The 18,041-nt window shown below is 44.2% G+C and overlaps 3 protein-coding genes across 4 annotated transcripts; 1 reads left to right on the forward strand and 2 right to left on the reverse strand.

The window, feature by feature from the left end:
• Positions 1–652: 652 nt before the first annotated feature.
• LOC121562633 (forkhead box protein A2-like) lies at positions 653–8,940 on the reverse strand. The gene is made up of 2 exons (XM_041874856.2): positions 4,380–8,940; positions 653–3,420 (listed from the first exon to the last, which is right to left on the reverse strand). Exons 1-2 carry the CDS (start codon positions 4,449–4,451, stop codon positions 2,161–2,163), a joined length of 1,332 nt encoding a protein of 443 aa, XP_041730790.2. The 5' UTR covers positions 4,452–8,940; the 3' UTR covers positions 653–2,160.
• A 1,295-nt stretch (positions 8,941–10,235) lies between these two features.
• LOC121562645 (interferon regulatory factor 2-binding protein 1-like) lies at positions 10,236–13,743 on the reverse strand. Of its 2 annotated transcripts, XR_005999597.1 has the most exons (3): positions 11,632–13,743; positions 11,253–11,403; positions 10,236–11,169 (listed from the first exon to the last, which is right to left on the reverse strand). XR_005999597.1 is itself a non-coding variant. In XM_041874861.1 (2 exons), the coding sequence occupies exon 1, from the start codon at positions 13,545–13,547 to the stop codon at positions 11,652–11,654; it is 1,896 nt and encodes a 631-aa protein (XP_041730795.1). In that variant the 5' UTR covers positions 13,548–13,743; the 3' UTR covers positions 10,236–11,403; positions 11,632–11,651. The 2 variants fall into 2 exon arrangements, 1 of the variants encoding a protein (XP_041730795.1); XM_041874861.1 differs by having other exon boundaries at positions 10,236–11,403.
• Positions 13,744–13,815: 72 nt separating this feature from the next.
• Positions 13,816–15,806, forward strand: LOC121567089 (DNA-directed RNA polymerase I subunit RPA34). Its single transcript, XM_041877030.2, has 3 exons — positions 13,816–14,201; positions 14,428–14,563; positions 14,790–15,806. Exons 1-3 carry the CDS (start codon positions 14,126–14,128, stop codon positions 15,535–15,537), a joined length of 960 nt encoding a protein of 319 aa, XP_041732964.2. The 5' UTR covers positions 13,816–14,125; the 3' UTR covers positions 15,538–15,806.
• The last annotated feature ends 2,235 nt before the right edge of the window (positions 15,807–18,041 follow it).

Here is an 18,041-nt window from a genome sequence, read left to right on the forward strand (position 1 = left end):
ATGTATGAAAATACCCTAAAATAAAAGCTGACATTCTGTACTGTCGCCTAATACGAAATATTATCTCAAATCTAAAACGCTGGAATACAGAGCCAAATTTAGAAAGTTTGCTTGACTGTCCATATGGAGGGGAGTGTATGAGTTACGATTATTTACAGTAAAAGTAGGATATCCTGAAACAGCATGACAAAAAAAAACTGCAATTAGAGTTTTTTTTATGCCTAGAGTTATACTTTTTGTTAAAATGTGAAGGCACCCAATCCCAATTGAAACACTCTGTTGTGAGATTATTCACTGGCCATCACAATACAGTAGTGTCTCGAAGCCTGGCCCAGTTTATGTTGGGGCCAGAGGGCCAGCGTGAGTTCGACACTGTTTAGTCTAACCCACCCAAAAGTCACATACAAGGGTCATTTGGTAGGGAGCTGTTTCAACAACCCTATACAATTCAGCTGGACCTGTCCATCCTGCAGCAAGACCTACATCACAGAGCCTCTGTGTTACCATCCAATTGTAAATATAAACAAAATTAACATGTAAATGACTTTTATATGAGAGGTATTTGATTTTTTTTTTTTGTATTTGATACGTCTTTCAATTATTTTAAAGGATTTTGTAAAATAACATACACCCATTTCATCAAGTTTATAGATAATTTCACATATATATTTATTTCAACGGAACAGACAACAATCGTGTTTCTCCCCAAGGTTTTGCTTTATAATAAGAAAAACATGAATCATTCAAATCCCAACATTCAAACCATAAACAAGAACCTTACAATATATACATTAACATACTTTTCCAAGTCTGAAAAGCAACATAGCTTAAATAACAAGTATTTTTTAAACTCAAATACAAGAAATAAGAACAGTATTTCTGACCTGAAACTCATGGTTTATCTTTCAAAAAGTCTTCCTTCAGTGAACGTTCAGTTATTGGTCCTCCATTATCAGAACATCTTGAAAGGCACTTTGAGGATGAGGGTTGCAACATAAAGCTCAATGTTGCGTTGACATTGTTACAGTGATCCAATTCTAGTTTGCCATTTGCATTAAAAAAGGTCATTACATAGCATTGTTGTAACACACACTATCAGGGCCACCCCAGCTGTGCAAAAATGGTGGGAACTCTCGTGCAAAGTACTGTATGTAAATGGTCCTCTTAGTGCATTTCCATTCAACTCCTATCTTAGTCACTGACATACCATAGCTCCTCTCCCTCCTAACCCTTGGTATGGTGTGTAATATAATGTGAAGCAATTCCAAAATATCCTATGCCATGAAGAGCTGTGGAACAGCAGGCTCTCATCATTGATAATAAAAGGGTCCTCAGAAAAAGCATGTTTTAAAACAGACAAACAAAGCTGAAATTATATTTACCACAGTTTCATCCCTTTTTAAACAGACTTCATTTTTTCTTTAAATGGATACCTGGTAAAATAATACAAGAAATGTCTCTCTTATCAGTAAAAACAACAGTCTTCCACCACTTGTGAAAATGAACCATGGCAGCTACATGTGTGTTTATGGATATGTATTTGAAGAGATTAAAACAGCATATTAAAAATAGGAATGAAGCATCATGTTGTAAAATACAACAAGAATCCCCTGTAATGCAGTAACAACTGCTCGAAGCAGTAACCTGAACCTTTTCTCACTCCCACAATCCCTCAAATTGTTTCATGTCACATTTGTTTTGTAACTTGTCAATACAGCACTGTACAAGATATATTAATTTTCTTCCCTTCATAAATAAATGCACGTCCTCTCCCCCACTCCATCTATTTACAATGTGTACAACCCAAGTAGTCCTGCTTGTCTGTTGAACAAACCAAAACCCAGTTTGAAGTAGTCTAAAAAAAAGACCAAAAAAATGGCAAAGGAGGGGAAGGCCTTCTGTGTGAATTTAGGAATGGATCAGTTTAAAGACCTGATGATTGGGTGTCTATCCAGCACTGGGTTTTACTTTTGTCTTCTACTTCATGTAACTGCAGGGTTTGGCTGATCAACTGTGTATTCAGCACTGCTAAATGTTATTTGGTCCCTTTGGTCCCTTCGTGAGTAGCCCTTCAATGGCAGCCATCTTACATTTTGGGGTTTCAAGGCTGCTAAAAGTCTGTGTCAGCACCACTTGGCTGTGGTTCAGAGGGCCTCCATGTTAGGAGGCATTGAGGACCGAGCGGCTGTAGAGGGTTTGGTAGTAGGCCCCAGAGTCCATGGCCGAGGGTCCCGCGCTGTCGTAGATCTGCTTGGCTGCTATCGGAGAGGAAGAGACGTAACCGTTGTAGGCCATCACCTGGTCCTGGTAGGTCTTCAGATCCATCTTCTGCTCGTTGGACATGAGGTTGGTGATGGAGAAGGGGTGGTTGAAGTTGTAGTGGGGATCCATGGCCTTGAGAGGGTCGCTCTGCAGGTCCAGATTATGCATGGCGCTGGGGTGGAGGTGAGGGCTGCCTCCCATGACCTGGGAGTGGAGGAGAGGGGCGGAGGAGGAGATGGAGGAGGGCACGGAGGAGGGGATTGCCACCGGGGTGCTCTGGATGTGGGACTGGGGCTGTGTGGGGCAGTCCAGCTGGACCATGCTCCTCTGCTGCTGCTCCTCTGAGGAGGAACCAGGGTGGGAGTTGTCAGAGTGGGCCGAGTCAGCCCCCTCCGAGCCCCCCGCTGGGCTGTGCTCCTCCAGCAGGCTGTCTCCATGGCCCCCCTTCCCCGAGCCTCCCTCCTGGGACTTGCCAGACTTCTTCGCAGCCTTCTCTTGATCGATCTTGAAGCGCTTCTGGCGGCGCAGGTAGCAGCCATTCTCAAACATGTTGCCTGAGTTGGGGTGCAGGGCCCAGTAGGAGCCCTTGCCGGGCTTGTCGGGCGAGCGGGCCACCTTGACGAAGCAGTCGTTGAAGGACAGCGAGTGGCGGATGGAGTTCTGCCAGCGCTGCTGGTTCTCGCGGTAGTAGGGGAACAGGTCCATGATCCACTGGTAAATCTCATTGAGGGTGAGCATCTTGCTGCCGGACTGCTGGATGGCCATGGTGATGAGGGAGATGTAGGAGTAAGGCGGCTTGGCATGGGTCAGTGATCGGCGGTAGGGCTTGGGCACCTCCTTGGCCCGGTTGAGGGAGGTGGGAGAGGGGTAGCTCAGCTGGCTCATGGGCTGGCCCATGTTCTGGTAGTGGGAGAGGGAGCCCAGGGAAGGGGCTGGGGAGCCCAGCTGGGAGAGAGAGCTGTGGTTGAGGGATGAAGTCACTGGGGACAGGTTCATATGGTTGGCCCCTACGCCCATGGAGGCCAGTTGACTGTTGAGCCCAGAGCTGCCATAGCCCATGTTCATGGTGGCTGGAGAACCAGCTGGGTTCAGGTTGATGTAGCTGTTGATGGTGCTCATTGAGCTCATTGAATTCATGGCACTGGGAGAGGAATACATCTGAAAACAAAACAGAAAAGAGTTGATTTAGTCATTTAAAAACAAAAAATATAGATTTGTAGGTTTAGACAATAAATAATGTAATTTATTTTTGTGTCCAAAAGCCTGTACTAATGGACAGCATCAATGGACAATGATACCATTGGTGCTAAAGGGACATGGATTTCACATAGCATTGTTAAACTTGAAAATGCGTAACATGCGCGTCATGGATTCCTTCCCTTTCATTTAGTAGCTCTCATTCGGCACTACTAAGTGCTACAAAACCAAAGCAAATAAAACTAACTTTTTTACGAAACTTTCCAAAATATCTGACCATAGGCTATCAGTGTATTAATACGTTTATAAAAAGGATCCCAGATCCGTAAACTACACAATCATCCAAGTAGCCTAATGTTTATTTGAGAGCGTATAATATTGATTCAAGACAGGATTTCAGTTGCCTTTAATTTATTCACGAATTTCTTGGGGGAAATGTATAGCTTATTTAAACTTTCGGAGGTAGCCTACGTTAATCAAATTAACTACTAATTTAATTTCCGAGATGCTTTATCATTCACATAATTTGCATATTTAAATAGTCCATAAGTGTGAGTATTAACAGACTAGGCAATTCATAAAATTTTTTAAAGATAGATTTTATGTAAACAGGCCTCTAAATATCACATACACAATTTCAACAGGTCACACAATAGACAAATTGAGCCAAATAATATCACATCAGTGTTATTATATGTTGAATTGTAAAATTCTAACATTACTATATTAAAGATAAGAAGTTGCAGCCACAATTATGGAGTGAAACATCAAAATCAAGCCAATGTGTTAGTAGAATACTGATCTTTCGATTCAATAACTTACTTTTAAGAAACTCTAGAATAGACTTTAAACAAACATATATCCAGCATCCGCACACACATAGCCCATATGGTAAACTTATACATAAAAAGTGTTTTTACCTCACTGGCTTCGCTGTAGAAGGCATTCCACTCTGGCAGTTCATGAGACTCCATCTTCACTGAGCTCAACATCCCAAATTCAACTTTTTATAGTAAGAAAATATATTTGAGCGAATGAAAGACTGCAAATCCTTGTTTGAGTGTATAATAGCTTTGAGTCTGCTCAAAATTCAGGACTCCAGCAAAAGGGGTAAAATTAAAATCCAAGATAACGAAAGAGTTCCGCTGACTAGATAGAAGACTATAATAAAAAAAATAAACAAGAACTGACAAAAATAAAAATAAATCTTCCTCGGGCTATGAGTGGGTCTTTAGTGAAATGTCAATATTTATTCGTCGATTTATCAATCATCCATCGTTTCATAATCAAGAGTAACAGGTTATTTATCTAAAGCAGACTTGCTCTTTGGGGAACGCTAGATCCGTATGAAGTCCGCAGAATGCTCCCGTGCAAGCCCCGGTCCGTGTGAGTGAGTCAATGTGCTATGGGCAAGTACAGTAAAAGTTGGACGTGCCTTCTTAAAAACTCAGGTAAGGTCCCGCCCCATAAGCGAATTTGAATATTGTCCAAGGCAATTTGAATATCGTAAAAAGACCTCTCTTGCCCCCTGGTGAGGGTGTATATTGGCACGGGACAGACACATCCATCTCTATTGCAGCATGCATCCTCCACTTCTTGTCTACAAACTGCTGCTTAACCGTCTCTGGATGCAGACATGCCACTGATTGTAGGCTATTTTCATCATTTATTTTACACCACAATTATAACCACAAAACTCATTTATGGCTTTCAATTATTAGAATATGAATTTATATTGCTTTTTTCTTCTTAAAAAAAAATATTGCTTCAAACTGAGTCGTCTTCCGATTGACTTCAATTCGCAGTCAAACTGATGATCAATCTGTAACTCAATGGAAATTAAAGACCTTTATTTGGCTCTCATTTTAAAACACTTGACCAAAGAAAATATCAGCTCAATAGGTCAAGATCTGAAATGAAGAAGGATTATTGCAGGCCTTGATGAGGTCTTGATGTGGTCAGGGGTATAACCTTCTCACGGGTTAAGCTCATCAGTGGGAGGTCTGATAGGGGAGCCTGATGTGACTGACCAGTGTGAGAGGTGTTAATTCCCCCGACTATCACTTCTCTGGAGCGCTAACGGCTTGGGAACTTGACTTCTCAGAAACACGTTGGTTCCCAACTCCCATAGCCTACAATCTTCCTCGTTATAGACCTGCACAGTTTTAGTCCAATTGAACGCCACATGGACGAAACATTGAATTATACGTGTGCAATACAGGCTTACATTTTAAGGTAAATTAAGTGATGAATATATTGGCAAAATGAAAAAATGAAAAACAATAAATAATGTAGACCTAATCCAATGTGTAATGTTGGTCTATCCTTGGCCTGATACAGAATACACACCTCGTTGTCAAGCGCAGACAGTAAAATCTGGATGTCAATGCATTTCCTACTTGCCAATGAATGGAGCTGTAATGATGCGCATAGGTGGTCGACAGGATTAACTGAGAAAAGCGCTAAGGAAATACGCAGGAAGGAGACGTCGCGTTCAGCGCAATACGCAGAAATAGCTTACTCCGGGACACTTTGGTAAAAAAAAAATTTGAATGTATGAAAAACAACATAATTAATAAAAAGTTTCAAAACAACCTAATTCGTTTATTTAGTGATCTTTTGATTTCACAGTAATACCATGAGGACTATAGCAAAGCATGATCCCGAATTGGCCTATTGGTCTTAACACTTCCAACGATTTGCGCCTATTTGCAAAACGTTGTCAGGTCGATTACCACATTCAATGGGATAACACATGGCTGTCTGTAATGATAGTAATTATGCTTTATAGAACAATGCTTTCCTAACCAAGTATATACCTACATGATTCAAGTAGGCTATAAGCAACACATTTTAGCACTGCTTTGAACAATTACATTCAGGCAGGGGCCAACATTTGATTGAACTGTTCCCAAGGCCAAATACACATTGCTAGGCTCTATTGTATTGAATCGAAAGCCAGCTATTTCGATAGACATAGATAACCCGTCCAATGATTCTACAATATGGAGAGCTTTGGAGGAACATGCTACGCGCGCTGAAACGTAATGCGCAGACAGAACTACTTCCTCATTAATACTTTGCCTTTAAATGGTCTATTCCCCCAACACACATCCCTACATCCTTCTGCAGGTCGGCCGCTTCTAATGCCAATGTGACAGTAGATCGTTCATTAACACCCCAATAATTAGCTAACAATAGCTTTAATGAGTTGACACTAATAGAGGAAGCCAGAGATTTCAATATGCTTTCTAGTGGGGGGAGTTATGATTGAGATTCGCCCTCTACAATATCGGCGTTGTACAATTAGGCTAACCTTTGTGGGTTTTAAGAAGTGTATGCCTACAGTAAAATACATTGAGAAACAAATGTCTCGATCATCACATAACAGAACACATTATCTAAGTGAAATTATGGCCAATGTCAAATACGACGCCATCTAATTGATGAATCGGTAACTTTGCCATTTCCCTCCAATATAGACAACCGCCTAGAAAAAAATTTGGAAAATGAACTGCCCTCCTGGTAGGCTACAAGAAAACAGTGGACTATAGTTCACAACATCTCTCAAGTCAAGCTCTGCACAGGTTAAAGTGCGCCATCTACTGGACATAGCAAGACAATGACCATTGAGCGTTTCATTGCAACACAGCATATAACCGTGGTAGTATTATTATTTTTATGTATGTATGCTTCAATTTTTTGGTAAATTACGTAGACGCTTCATGAAAAATAACAAATAAAAAGTTACATTTACATCCAATGAACAAAACAAATTATATGAAACGAAACTGAAAGTTGCATGAACAATTAAAAGGGACATCCAATCCTATAGCTGACATTCAGAGTAGGTGTCTATTTCAGGAAAATGTAAAAAAAAAAGAAAAAAAAAAGACAGAAATAGACTAGTGTGGGAAAACATGTAGAAATACAGTTGGAATACAAGCTTTAACCTTGAACTGTGTTGGGATAAGCAACTACAAAAACAACTCAACAGGAGTCCATGGCAGACAGGACCATATAGGACCAGAATGATAGAAAGGTCGGCACAAGACAATCCAAAACAATCCTTACTATTTTAGGGGCCAAATACAAAAGTCCATAGACTTCTACTTTTATATGGATTTTTTCAAAGTGCTTTCAGACAGAGGATGCCATTAAAGGCACTTGAGGAAAGTTGCATGAACATATCAGTGCTTTTGTTGGAAATTCCTTTTTTGTTGTACGAGCTACATTTGACTTACAGTATCCTATTTTAGATAAGTAATAGGCCTAGGCCTATTTTTAGTACTACATACACTTCCAGATACAGCTATTCGTGTACAATATGCATGTTTATACAGTATACATTCATGCCCATGTGATCGGCAATGGCTTGATGTATTGTCCTCATTCAATTTCATATTAACACATGCACATGGTAAGGTATTGATTGGCACCAGCTTTGCAAATTGGTAATTAAATTAATATATTAATTTTGCTGACAAACATAAAAGGTTAAGGAAAACCTGACAGAGAAGTATTTTGATTTACATGTATATATTATCTTTTAAACATTTCAAAGAGTTAAGTTCATACGTAGAACAGAGCATACGATAGGGATATTATATACTTTTTTTAAATCACAATTTCATGTGGATCATGGGAAACAACTTGAATTTCAGTCAATATAGAAATTCCTTTAAATTAAACATCTTAAAGTACACAATATTAGTTCAATCTCTACACCCTCTACAACTTCAGTTAACAGATAACCTATAACTATCCTAACAAGAACCATTTCACCCACTATTTCCCTGGCACATATTGAAATAATAAAGATTTAACACAAAAAGAATAAGATGACAGTATTGAAATATACAGGGCCTATAGAAAGTCTACACCCCCTTGAACTTTTTTTCACATTTTGTTACGTTACAAAGTGAGATTAAAATTGATTTAATTGTCAATTTAAGTTTACCTAAATAAAAGGGGTGAATACTTATACAACAACTATATTTTTGTTATTTAATTTGTATTAATTTGTTAACATTTTTAGAATGTTCTTTTCACTTTGACATTATGGAGTATCTTTGTGTAGATCGATGGCAAAAAAATTACAATTACATCTATTACAATCCTACTTTGTAACGCAACAAAATGCGATAAAAAATGTCATGGGGGTATAAACTTTCTATAGGCACTGTATGTCTACTTTAGCATGAATCTTTGGTTTCTATGCACGTGTATAGGTTACTCAGTGGTACACACCACAAGCTGTATTGTATCAAAACTATAAATTGCACATCTATTACCATCGAGAGAGATGGTCTTACATTGTACATTCAGTATAAAATAGAGAGGTATCCATCCCATTTCATACATGCTGGATAAAGCATCTTTGGTGGGCACTGTGAAAGACATGTTAGTTTCTGTCTTATAAATCAATGGCGTGACATACACTACCAGTCAAAAGTTTGGACACACCTACTCATTCAAGGGTTTTTCTTTATGTTTTACTATTTTCTACATCGTAGAATAATAGTGAAGACATCAAAATGATGAAATAACACATATGGAATCATGTAGTAACCAAAAATGTGTTAAACAAATCAAAATATATTTTATATTTGAGATTCTTCAAATAGACACACTTTGCCTTGATGACAGCTTAGCACACTCTTGGCATTCTCTCAACCAGCTTCACCTGGAATGCTTTTCCAACAGTCTTGAAGGAGTTCCCACATATGCTGAGCAGTTGTTGGCTGCTTTTCCTTCACTCTGCGGTCTGACTCATCCCAAACCATCTCAACTGGGTTGAGGTCGGGGGATTGTGGAGGCCAGGTCATCTGATGCAGCACTCCATCACTGGAGGTGTGTTGGGTCATTGTCCTGTTGAAAAACATGTGATAGTCCCACTAAGCCCAAACCAGATGGGATGGCGTATCGCTGCAGAATGCTGTGGTAGCCATGCTGGTTAAGTGTGCCTTGAATTCTAAACAAATCACAGACAGTGTCACCAGCAAAGCACCCCCACACCATAACACCTCCTCCTCCATGCTTTACGGTGGGCACCACACATGCGGAGATCATCCGTTCACCCACACCGCGTCTCCAATTTGGACTCCAGACCAAAGGACAAATTCCCACAGGTTTAATGTCCATTTCTCGTGTTTCTTGGCCAAACCAAGTCTCTTCTTCTTATTGGTGTCCTTTAGTAGTGGTTTCTTTGCAGCAATTCGACCATGAAGGCCTGATTCACAGTCTCCTCTGAACAGTTGATGTTGAGCTGTTTCTGTTACTTGAACTCTGTGAAGCATTTATTTGGCCTGCAATTTCTGAGGCTGGTAACTCTAATGAACTTATCCTCTGCAGCAGAGGTAACTCTGGGTCTTCCATTCCTGTGGCGGTCCTCATGAGAGCCAGTTTCATCATAGTGCTTGATGGTTTTTGAAAGTTCTTGAAATGTTCCGTATTGACTGACCTTCATGTCTTAAAGTAATGATGGATTGTCGTTTCTCTTTGCTTATTTGAGCTGTTCTTGCCATAATATGGACTTGGTCTTTTACCAAATAGGGCTATCTTCTGTATACTGGTTGAGAGAATGCCAAGAGTGTGCAAAGCTGTCATTAAGGCAAAGGGTGGCTATTTGAAGAATCTCAAATATAAAATATATTTTGATTTGTTTAACACTTTTTTGGTTACTTCATGATTCCATTTGTGTTATTTCATACTTTTGATGTCTTCACTATTATTCTACAATGTAAAAAATAGTAAAAATAAAGAAAAACCCTTGAATGAGTAGGTGTGTCCAAACTTTTGACTGGTAGTGTACATTAACTGCTGGTTTGAGGTCGGTGACAGTCAAAGTCAGTTTTATGTAAAGCACAAATGTGACGCAAAACAAAACAAAAAAAGGTCACAAGAGGAACAGTCCAAGTCTGTACGTTGCTGTAACATTTAGTGAAGTCATCAGTCTTTCACATTGCCACTCAGATATCTTTTAGAAAGATCTCAAATCACCTATAACAGGGGCTAGATGAAGTTCATACTTCCCAACCATGGTCCACTGGTTTATAAACTCAGTGACTAATACTAGTGACCAATACTAATGTAGATAAGTTGATGTTTGAGGGACAAAGGGGTGAATTAGGTACTAGATGTGAGCTGGGGGTATGGTCACCCCCTAACCAACCAGACAGTGGTGTGGTATTGTAAGGCCCGCCCCATGGAGGTGGAGGTGTATGATGATTGGCTGCGCGTTGGGGAGAACCTGGTGGATTGTCGTGGTGATTAGCTGCGAGGTGGGGAGAACCTGGTAGATTGCCGTGGTGATTAGCTTTGAGGTGGTGAGATCTGGCGGATTGTCGTGGTGGTTGGCTGTGAGGTGGGGAGATCTGGCGGATTGTCGTGGTGGTTGGCTGTGAGGTGGGGAGAACCTGGTGGATTGTCGTGGTGGTTGGCTGTGAGGTGGGGAGAACCTGGTGGATTGCCGTGGTGATTGGCTGTGAGGTGGGGAGAACCTGGTGGATTGCCGTGGTGATTGGCTGTGAGGTGGGGAGAACCTGGTAGATTGCCGTGGTGATTAGCTTTGAGGTGGTGAGATCTGGCGGATTGTCGTGGTGGTTGGCTGTGAGGTGGGGAGATCTGGCGGATTGTCGTGGTGATTGGCTGTGAGGTGGGGAGAACCTGGTGGATTGCCGTGGTGATTGGCTGTGAGGTGGGGAGAACCTGGTAGATTGCCGTGGTGATTAGCTTTGAGGTGGGGAGATCTGGCGGATTGTCGTGGTGGTTGGCTGTGAGGTGGGGAGAACCTGGTGGATTGCCGTGGTGATTGGCTGTGAGGTGGGGAGAACCTGGTGGATTGCCGTGGTGGTTGGCTGTGAGGTGGGGAGAACCTGTTGAGATTGTCGTTATCTGTCTGCAGGCTCCAGGCTGCAGCTCCACTCAGGCATCAACAGCCTTCTGTCCAGACAGACATCACATAAACAAACAGATTAATAAATAGTAGGCTGACCACATATCATATAATATACTGTATCATAAAGCATAGGATACATTACACACGTATAAGCATGTCACAAACACTAAATTAGCCTATGGCCTAGCTACACAGAGAATACTTTGGCCTAAAGACTGACTCCAAGACAACAAATTCAAAGGAAATCAAGATGTAGTGAAATTGCATCTTACAGTCAGGTGTCCCAGAGGATTTAGGGGTCGCGCTCCTTCTTCACCTTGACATCTCCAGACAGGATGGTAGCGATCTCTCCCTGCATGAAGGCCCAGGGCACATTGGAGCCCACCAGGGGACACCTCTCTCCACTGGGGCAGAACACCTCGCTGCCTGCCCCCTGGCTCCGGATGAAGTCTCTGGTGCAAGGGAAGCAGAACTTATGGGCCGCAACCGAGGGGCACTGGACAAAGTGAGTGTCCTCTAAGCGCTCATGGCAGATGGTGCAGCAGAGAGGAGGACCAGAGGAGCCGGAGGGGTCCCCTGCTCCCTGGTCCGAGGCCCCAGCCAGGGGGAGAGCTGCTGTGGTGCCCCCTGCAGAGTTGCTGGCTCCCTCAGGTTCCCCGTTCCTGGAGGCCAGGCGCCGCTGTTGCCCCGCAGGGCAGGCTGCCGTGGGGCTGCTGCTCCGTCTCACTGCCAAGGAGGAGTGGCCCAGGCCTCCACCACCACTACTGCTGCTACTAGGGGCCTCTCTGGGTGACTGGCCGGCGGCTGCACCTGCGTTGTCTGCCACGCTCATCAGGGCTGTGATGGGGGAGGGGTCGCTGCTGTGGGAGTGGGAGGCCGAGCCCTCCTGGTGAGGAGGTGGCTGGCTAGCGCTGGGGAGGGAGGAGGCAGCTAGGTGGATAGCCATGCCCGGGTACATCCCCATGGGCCAATACTGCCGTAGCTGCTCCTCTGTGGTCACCACTTCTCCACCCTGGGGCTCCGGGGAAGCCTTCCTCCGCCGCCCGCGGACTGGCGGTGCAGAGCGGGCCATGTGACACAGTGCTGTGGGCAGCATGGAGCAGCTGGCGTCCAGGTAGGGCTGGGGGAGAACGTCAGGGCCGGGGGTGTCCTTAAAGGCCCGTACCGCATCACTCAGCAGCTCAGAGAGCAGCCGCCAGTCCCCCGCCCCATGCCTTTTCTCATACTCTACATACTTCAGGCCCAAGTTGATCATCTTGTTCCCAGAGTCTTTCTGGCTGTCGTGGAACATCTGCTTGACCAGCGCCGCCAGGCTGGAGAACATGTTCCCCGAGCCGCACGGGTACTCCGCAAAGATCTTCAGCTCAAAGTCCAGCGTCAGCTTGGCGTCGAAGGCAAAGATCCGCCCCACCAGGCTGTGGTCCTTCTTGAAGCGCACATTGAAGGGGGTGCAGCCGGAGAGGGTGAGCAGGGCCCCTCGTACAGCCTTTGGTCGGCCGGCCCAGTCGTCTGCTCTGTTCCGTACGCTCTCCGACAGCTCTGCCAGAGCCTCTGCGTTCCTCTGCTTCTCCCTCAGCTCCTTCTCAAACTCCGGGCTCAGGAAGGAGGCCACACCCATGCCCATACTCAGCTGCCTCTTGGTGATCTCATTCAGCATGGGGGCAGAGAGGGTGAGGGGGGTTCCCCCGACTCTGGCATTTAAACCAGGCACAGTTGCTAGCAACCCGTGCGGAGACCCCACAAGGCCTTGTGTCATTAAATTGGGCGGAACTGTACCCACCATGGGTCTTCTGGCGTTGTTAGGGTTCTGTCCACTGACGTCTTGTTGTGGGCCCCCGTCATCTATTCTGTGTAGACCGTTGGGGAGCCGTGCTGGGGCTCCGTAGTCCCCTCTTCCCCTTTCAAAGCGTTCAGGAGGTGGCCTGCCACCCTCCATAGGTCCATCTCTCCCACCTGGGTCATGTTTAGTGGGCTGGGGACCCGGGGACCTGTCATCCTGCATAACATGAGTTATTTTCAACTGCCTGGCCGTTTCTATGAGGAATTCAATACGGTCTGCCCCTTCATAATTCACACAGCCTCGGCAGACAGTCTCGCTAAAGTCCCAGATCATAGCCCATGGCATCTTGGGCAAATCGCAAAGGTAACAACACCACTGCCGCCTTGAAGATGACTGGGAGGAGGACATATTTGATAGGCCCTTATATATCTTTCTCGCTTTCTGAGGTCCTGATTAAACCGATTTAGCTTTCAGTAGTTCAGAAACAATCGCCGCTTCTGTTACTTCTCAAATACCATAACAAATATGATACACTTTCTGTATTAAACAAAAAAAAAAGTTGTGTTTACTCCCTTTCGGTCGCCTGTGCCCATGAGTGTTTATAGTAGAAGACTGTCTTTGGTGGAACTTACACAACTCCGTGCTAATGATGCATTCTGGGATTTGCTGTTTTCGTTCGCGAGGGCCTTCGTGAGTACGTGCCTCGAGAACAGCATCATTTGCGTCTAAAAAGCGAATATTGACTGCACACAGACCATGGTTTACGAAAAGTTATCATATGGATATGAATCGACACTGTATGTAAAAGAAGATATATTTACAATGGAACCGATATGCGCATCTCGCGCAGCCCAGATCCTCGTGAACCGAGCTAGCTAGTGTATCCAGGTCAAAGGTATTTCTTTTTGTAACAAAACATGTTGTTGCAGACATGCGCTTTTAGTTAGACTAAGTTAAATTTAGCCATTTATCAGTACTCAGAGATCATGCCAAAAGACGTATCTTCATCAAGTGATGAGGCAAGTGACACCGAGGAGGTTCCGCAAAAACGGAAAAAGCTGGGTAAGTTTCTGCTAGCTTAATTAGCTAGCTAATGTTAGCCACCAATCAACCCCATCAAAGCTGACTCCCAGGTATCTAGTAAATCCTGTTAGGAATCAAAAGTGGGATGCTGCAATGGGCAGACAGCATTGTGCATTCTATGGTCATTTCCAAAACACACACGCACAGAGTAAGTTCACTTAGCTAGCTATCTAGCTAATAACAATAACTATGTCTCTCCCTTCAGCTTCAAGGTATCAGTGTCCAGCTGATTTTGTGGCATTTGCCCACAAACCCTGTGCCAGTACCCTCATCGAAAGGGTTCGTGATGACAACACAGAATTATGGCTCATCAAAGCTCCCAGCAGTTTCAACCCGGACAGGTAGGCAACCCCTCTTTCCATTTATTTGAATGATCATAGAAGCGGCATGATTCACTTCTAATAACCAACAGAGAAATATCTAACAAAGTCCTCAGCATTTCTCTGTCTGTTATTAGAAGTGAGTCACCGTCCACTTCCATTGCTTTACACCCACATTGTCTATATCTGGTGTACTTAACCTCTTAACATACTTTCTGACTGTCATCTCTCTCTCTCTCCCACACAGTTTCAGCAGTCTGAAGATGCCTCTGTCTGGGCTGCAGACCATGCAGGCCCCTGCCCAGCAGGCGCGTGGCGGTGGTGGGAATGCCAGGAAGATCTACAGTGTGCTGGGTGGGCCCTCTGGTGCTGCGGACCTCCACCTCCTCACCAGCCACCGCCAGAGGCTCGACTCAGTGGTCTGTGCCCCGGCCTTCAGTGGCCTCCTCAACATCTGTGAGAGCTACGGCGACTGCAGCACCAACCAGACCCCCATAGCCATCCCAGCCACCCCAGCCCCCACCGCGCCCCCGGGGCTCCGCCAGCGCTTCCAGCCTTTCGGAAGCAGGACCCCCACCCTCTCCAGACTGATGGAGGATACAGCCGATACTCCGCTGCCGTCTTCACTAGAGACGCCTCTCAGGGTCACACTGGATCCGGGGGAGGAGAGGAAGCGCAAGAAGAAAGAGAAACGTATAAAGACTGAGGAGGAGGAGGAGGAGGAGGTAAGGGTGGTCAGGGTGAAGCAGGAGCTGCTAGACATGAGCCCAGAGGAGCCCTATGAACTTCCTGGGCAGGAAGCTGAGCTCTCAGAGGAGGAGAAGAGGAGGAGGAAGAAGAAGAAGAAAAAGAAGGATAAGGACAGAGATGTATATTTTAATGTAATTAAGGAAGAGGTGGAAGTTAAAGTTGAACCGATGGACAGTTCCTATGGTGACGTTGAAGATTCTGGAAAAAAGAAAAAGATGAAGAAAAACAAGCATGACGATGACTAATCTGTTGATTTTCATGGTCATCTGGCTTTGTGAAGTTATGCTATGATATAATTGTATCATTCAATTAAGCAGTACAACATCATTATTATGCTACTGTACTGTCATTTGGCTTTTGGGGGTACATTTTATCGTCCAACAAAACCTAGACAATAACATACCATAGTGTTCAGACTTGTGCCTCTTTATTCACACTGAACAAAAAGCTTATTTTTCTCAAATTTTGTGCACAAATTTGTTTACATCCCTGTTCGTGGGCATTTCTACCTTGCCAAGATAATCCATCCACCTGACAGGTGTGGCATATCAAGAAGCTGATTAAACAGCATGATCATTACACAGGTGCACCTTGTGCTGGGGACAATAAAAGTCCACTCTAAAATGTGCAGTTTAGTCACACAACACAATGCCACAGTATTGAGGGAGTGTGCAATTGGCATGCTGACTGTAGGAATTGAATGTTCATTTCTCTACCATAAGCTGCCTTCAACGTTGTTTTAGAGAATTTGGCAGTACGTCCAACCGGCCTCACAGCCGCAGACCACGTGTAACCACTCCAGCCCAGGACCTCCACATCCGGCTTCTTCACCTGCGGGATCGTCAGACCAGCCAATCGGACAGCTGGAGAAACTGTGGGTTTGCACAACTGAAGAATTTCTGCACAAACTGTCAGAAACCATCTCGGAAGCTCATCTGCATGCTCGTCGTCCTCACCAGGGTCTTGACCTGACTGCAGTTCGGCGTTGTAACCGACTTCAGTATGCAAATGCTCACCTTTGATGGCCACTGGCACGTTGGAGAAGTGTGCTCTTTACAGATGAATCACGGTTTCAACTGTGCCGGGCAGATGGCAGACAGCGTGTGTGGGCGAGCGGTTTGCTGATGTCAACGTTGTGAACAGAGTGCCCCATGGTGGCGGTCGGGTTATGGTATGGGCAGGCAGGCATAAGCTATGGACAACGAACACAATTGCCTTTTATCGTTGGCAATTTGAATGCACAGAGATACCGTGACGAGATCCTGAGGCCCATTGTCGTAGCATTCATCCGCCGCCATCACCTCATGTTTCAGCATGATAATGCACAGCCCCATGTTGCAAGGATCTGTACACAATTCCTGGAAGCTGGAAATGTCCCAGTTCTTCCACGGCCTGCATACTCACCAGACATGTCATCCATTGAGCATGTTTGGGATGCTCTGGATCTACGTGTGCGACAGCGTGTTCCAGTTCCCGCCAATATCCAGCAACTTCGCACAGCCATTGAAGAGAAGTGGGACAACATTCCTCAGGACACAATCAACAACCTGATCAACTCTATGTGTAGGAGATGTGTTGTGCTGCATTAGGCAAATGGTGGTCACACCAGATACTGACTGGTTTTCTGATCAACACCCCCTCTTTTGTTTTAAGGTATCTGTGACCAACAGATGCATATCTGTATTCCCAGTCATGTGAAATCCATAGATTAGGGCCTAATGAATTTATTTCAATTGACTGATATCCTCATATGAACTGTAACTCAGTAAAATCGTTGAAATTGTTGTGTGTTGCGTTTCTATTTTTGTTCAGTGTAGTTAATTTACCCTCAATGTTACCGTTAACTATTAATTCTGCTGCAGTCCTGCAGTACTCCTGCTCCACAGGCAGATGGTGCTGTGGTACAGTGGTTCTGCCCTGGTCACCGGACACAGATGCGGTGAGTTGCCTCTCAGCCTGCTCTTACTCTGCACTGGAGTATGGTCCTGTTTTCTAATGAGTTCAGAGACTCCTCTTGTGCTATCCGACTCAATGTCTGTACTTTTCTCTCACTACACCACCGCCTGCATGTATGCATCACTTACTGCAAGGCTGTGGTAGAGCCGCATTTCCCTCTTTTTTCAGACATACTTTACTGTATTTCTGAAGGTTACGTTTGGTTGGTTTGGTTTTGTGAGTGAATTATGAGTCATTAACAAAATAATGTTGAATAGTCTACATATCCATTAACATTTTTGAAAATACATTTCTTTGTATAAAAGGTTATGTATTGTAAAAAAAAATTGTGTTCATGAATAATAATAAAAAACTTGCATGGAAATTCTAGTCATCAGAATTCGTTCTTGGTTCTTGCTGCTCAGAGAGTATCTCAAAGACAACAGCTGTTATTTTATAGCTCTGGTATGGAGGGCATAGAACTTTGATGTTGGATCAAACCTTATGCGAGATTTCTATGTCTTCTCACAGATACGTGCAATATGTGTGTGTGTGTGTTTGGGATCTGCTTCAGGTATGGTGCTGCAGATAACTTGGCTCCTAGCTAGTGGGTTACACAACAGGTAAACAGCAGAACATTGACTCCTGTTCTGTGGGTGTCTCCTACACCGCCACTACACCACCTTTGCTGTCTCACGGGCTAACAGATTTCACCATGGCTGGTTATTTGTCAGTTTCCATTTGATCCACTTGAGGAGAGCAGTCGTTGTCCTCCAGCAACAAACCAAGATGGACACTATCATTCTGGTGCTTG

The sequence above is a fragment of the Coregonus clupeaformis genome, chromosome 5 (genome assembly GCF_020615455.1).
Source record: "Coregonus clupeaformis isolate EN_2021a chromosome 5, ASM2061545v1, whole genome shotgun sequence".
In the NCBI taxonomy this organism is placed as follows: domain Eukaryota; kingdom Metazoa; phylum Chordata; class Actinopteri; order Salmoniformes; family Salmonidae; genus Coregonus; species Coregonus clupeaformis.

Coding starts and splice junctions, on each gene's coding strand:
- LOC121562633 (XM_041874856.2), bottom strand. CDS start 4,451: ATGTTGAGCTCAGTGAAGATGGAGTCTCATGAACTGCCAGAGTGGAAT. Junction 3,421..4,379: donor TCTACAGCGAAGCCAGTGAG/GTAAAAACACTT, acceptor TTTTGTTTTCAG/ATGTATTCCTCTCCCAGTGC.
- LOC121562645 (XM_041874861.1), bottom strand. CDS start 13,547: ATGTCCTCCTCCCAGTCATCTTCAAGGCGGCAGTGGTGTTGTTACCTT.
- LOC121567089 (XM_041877030.2), top strand. CDS start 14,126: ATGCCAAAAGACGTATCTTCATCAAGTGATGAGGCAAGTGACACCGAG. Junction 14,202..14,427: donor GCAAAAACGGAAAAAGCTGG/GTAAGTTTCTGC, acceptor CTCTCCCTTCAG/CTTCAAGGTATCAGTGTCCA. Junction 14,564..14,789: donor AGCAGTTTCAACCCGGACAG/GTAGGCAACCCC, acceptor TCTCCCACACAG/TTTCAGCAGTCTGAAGATGC.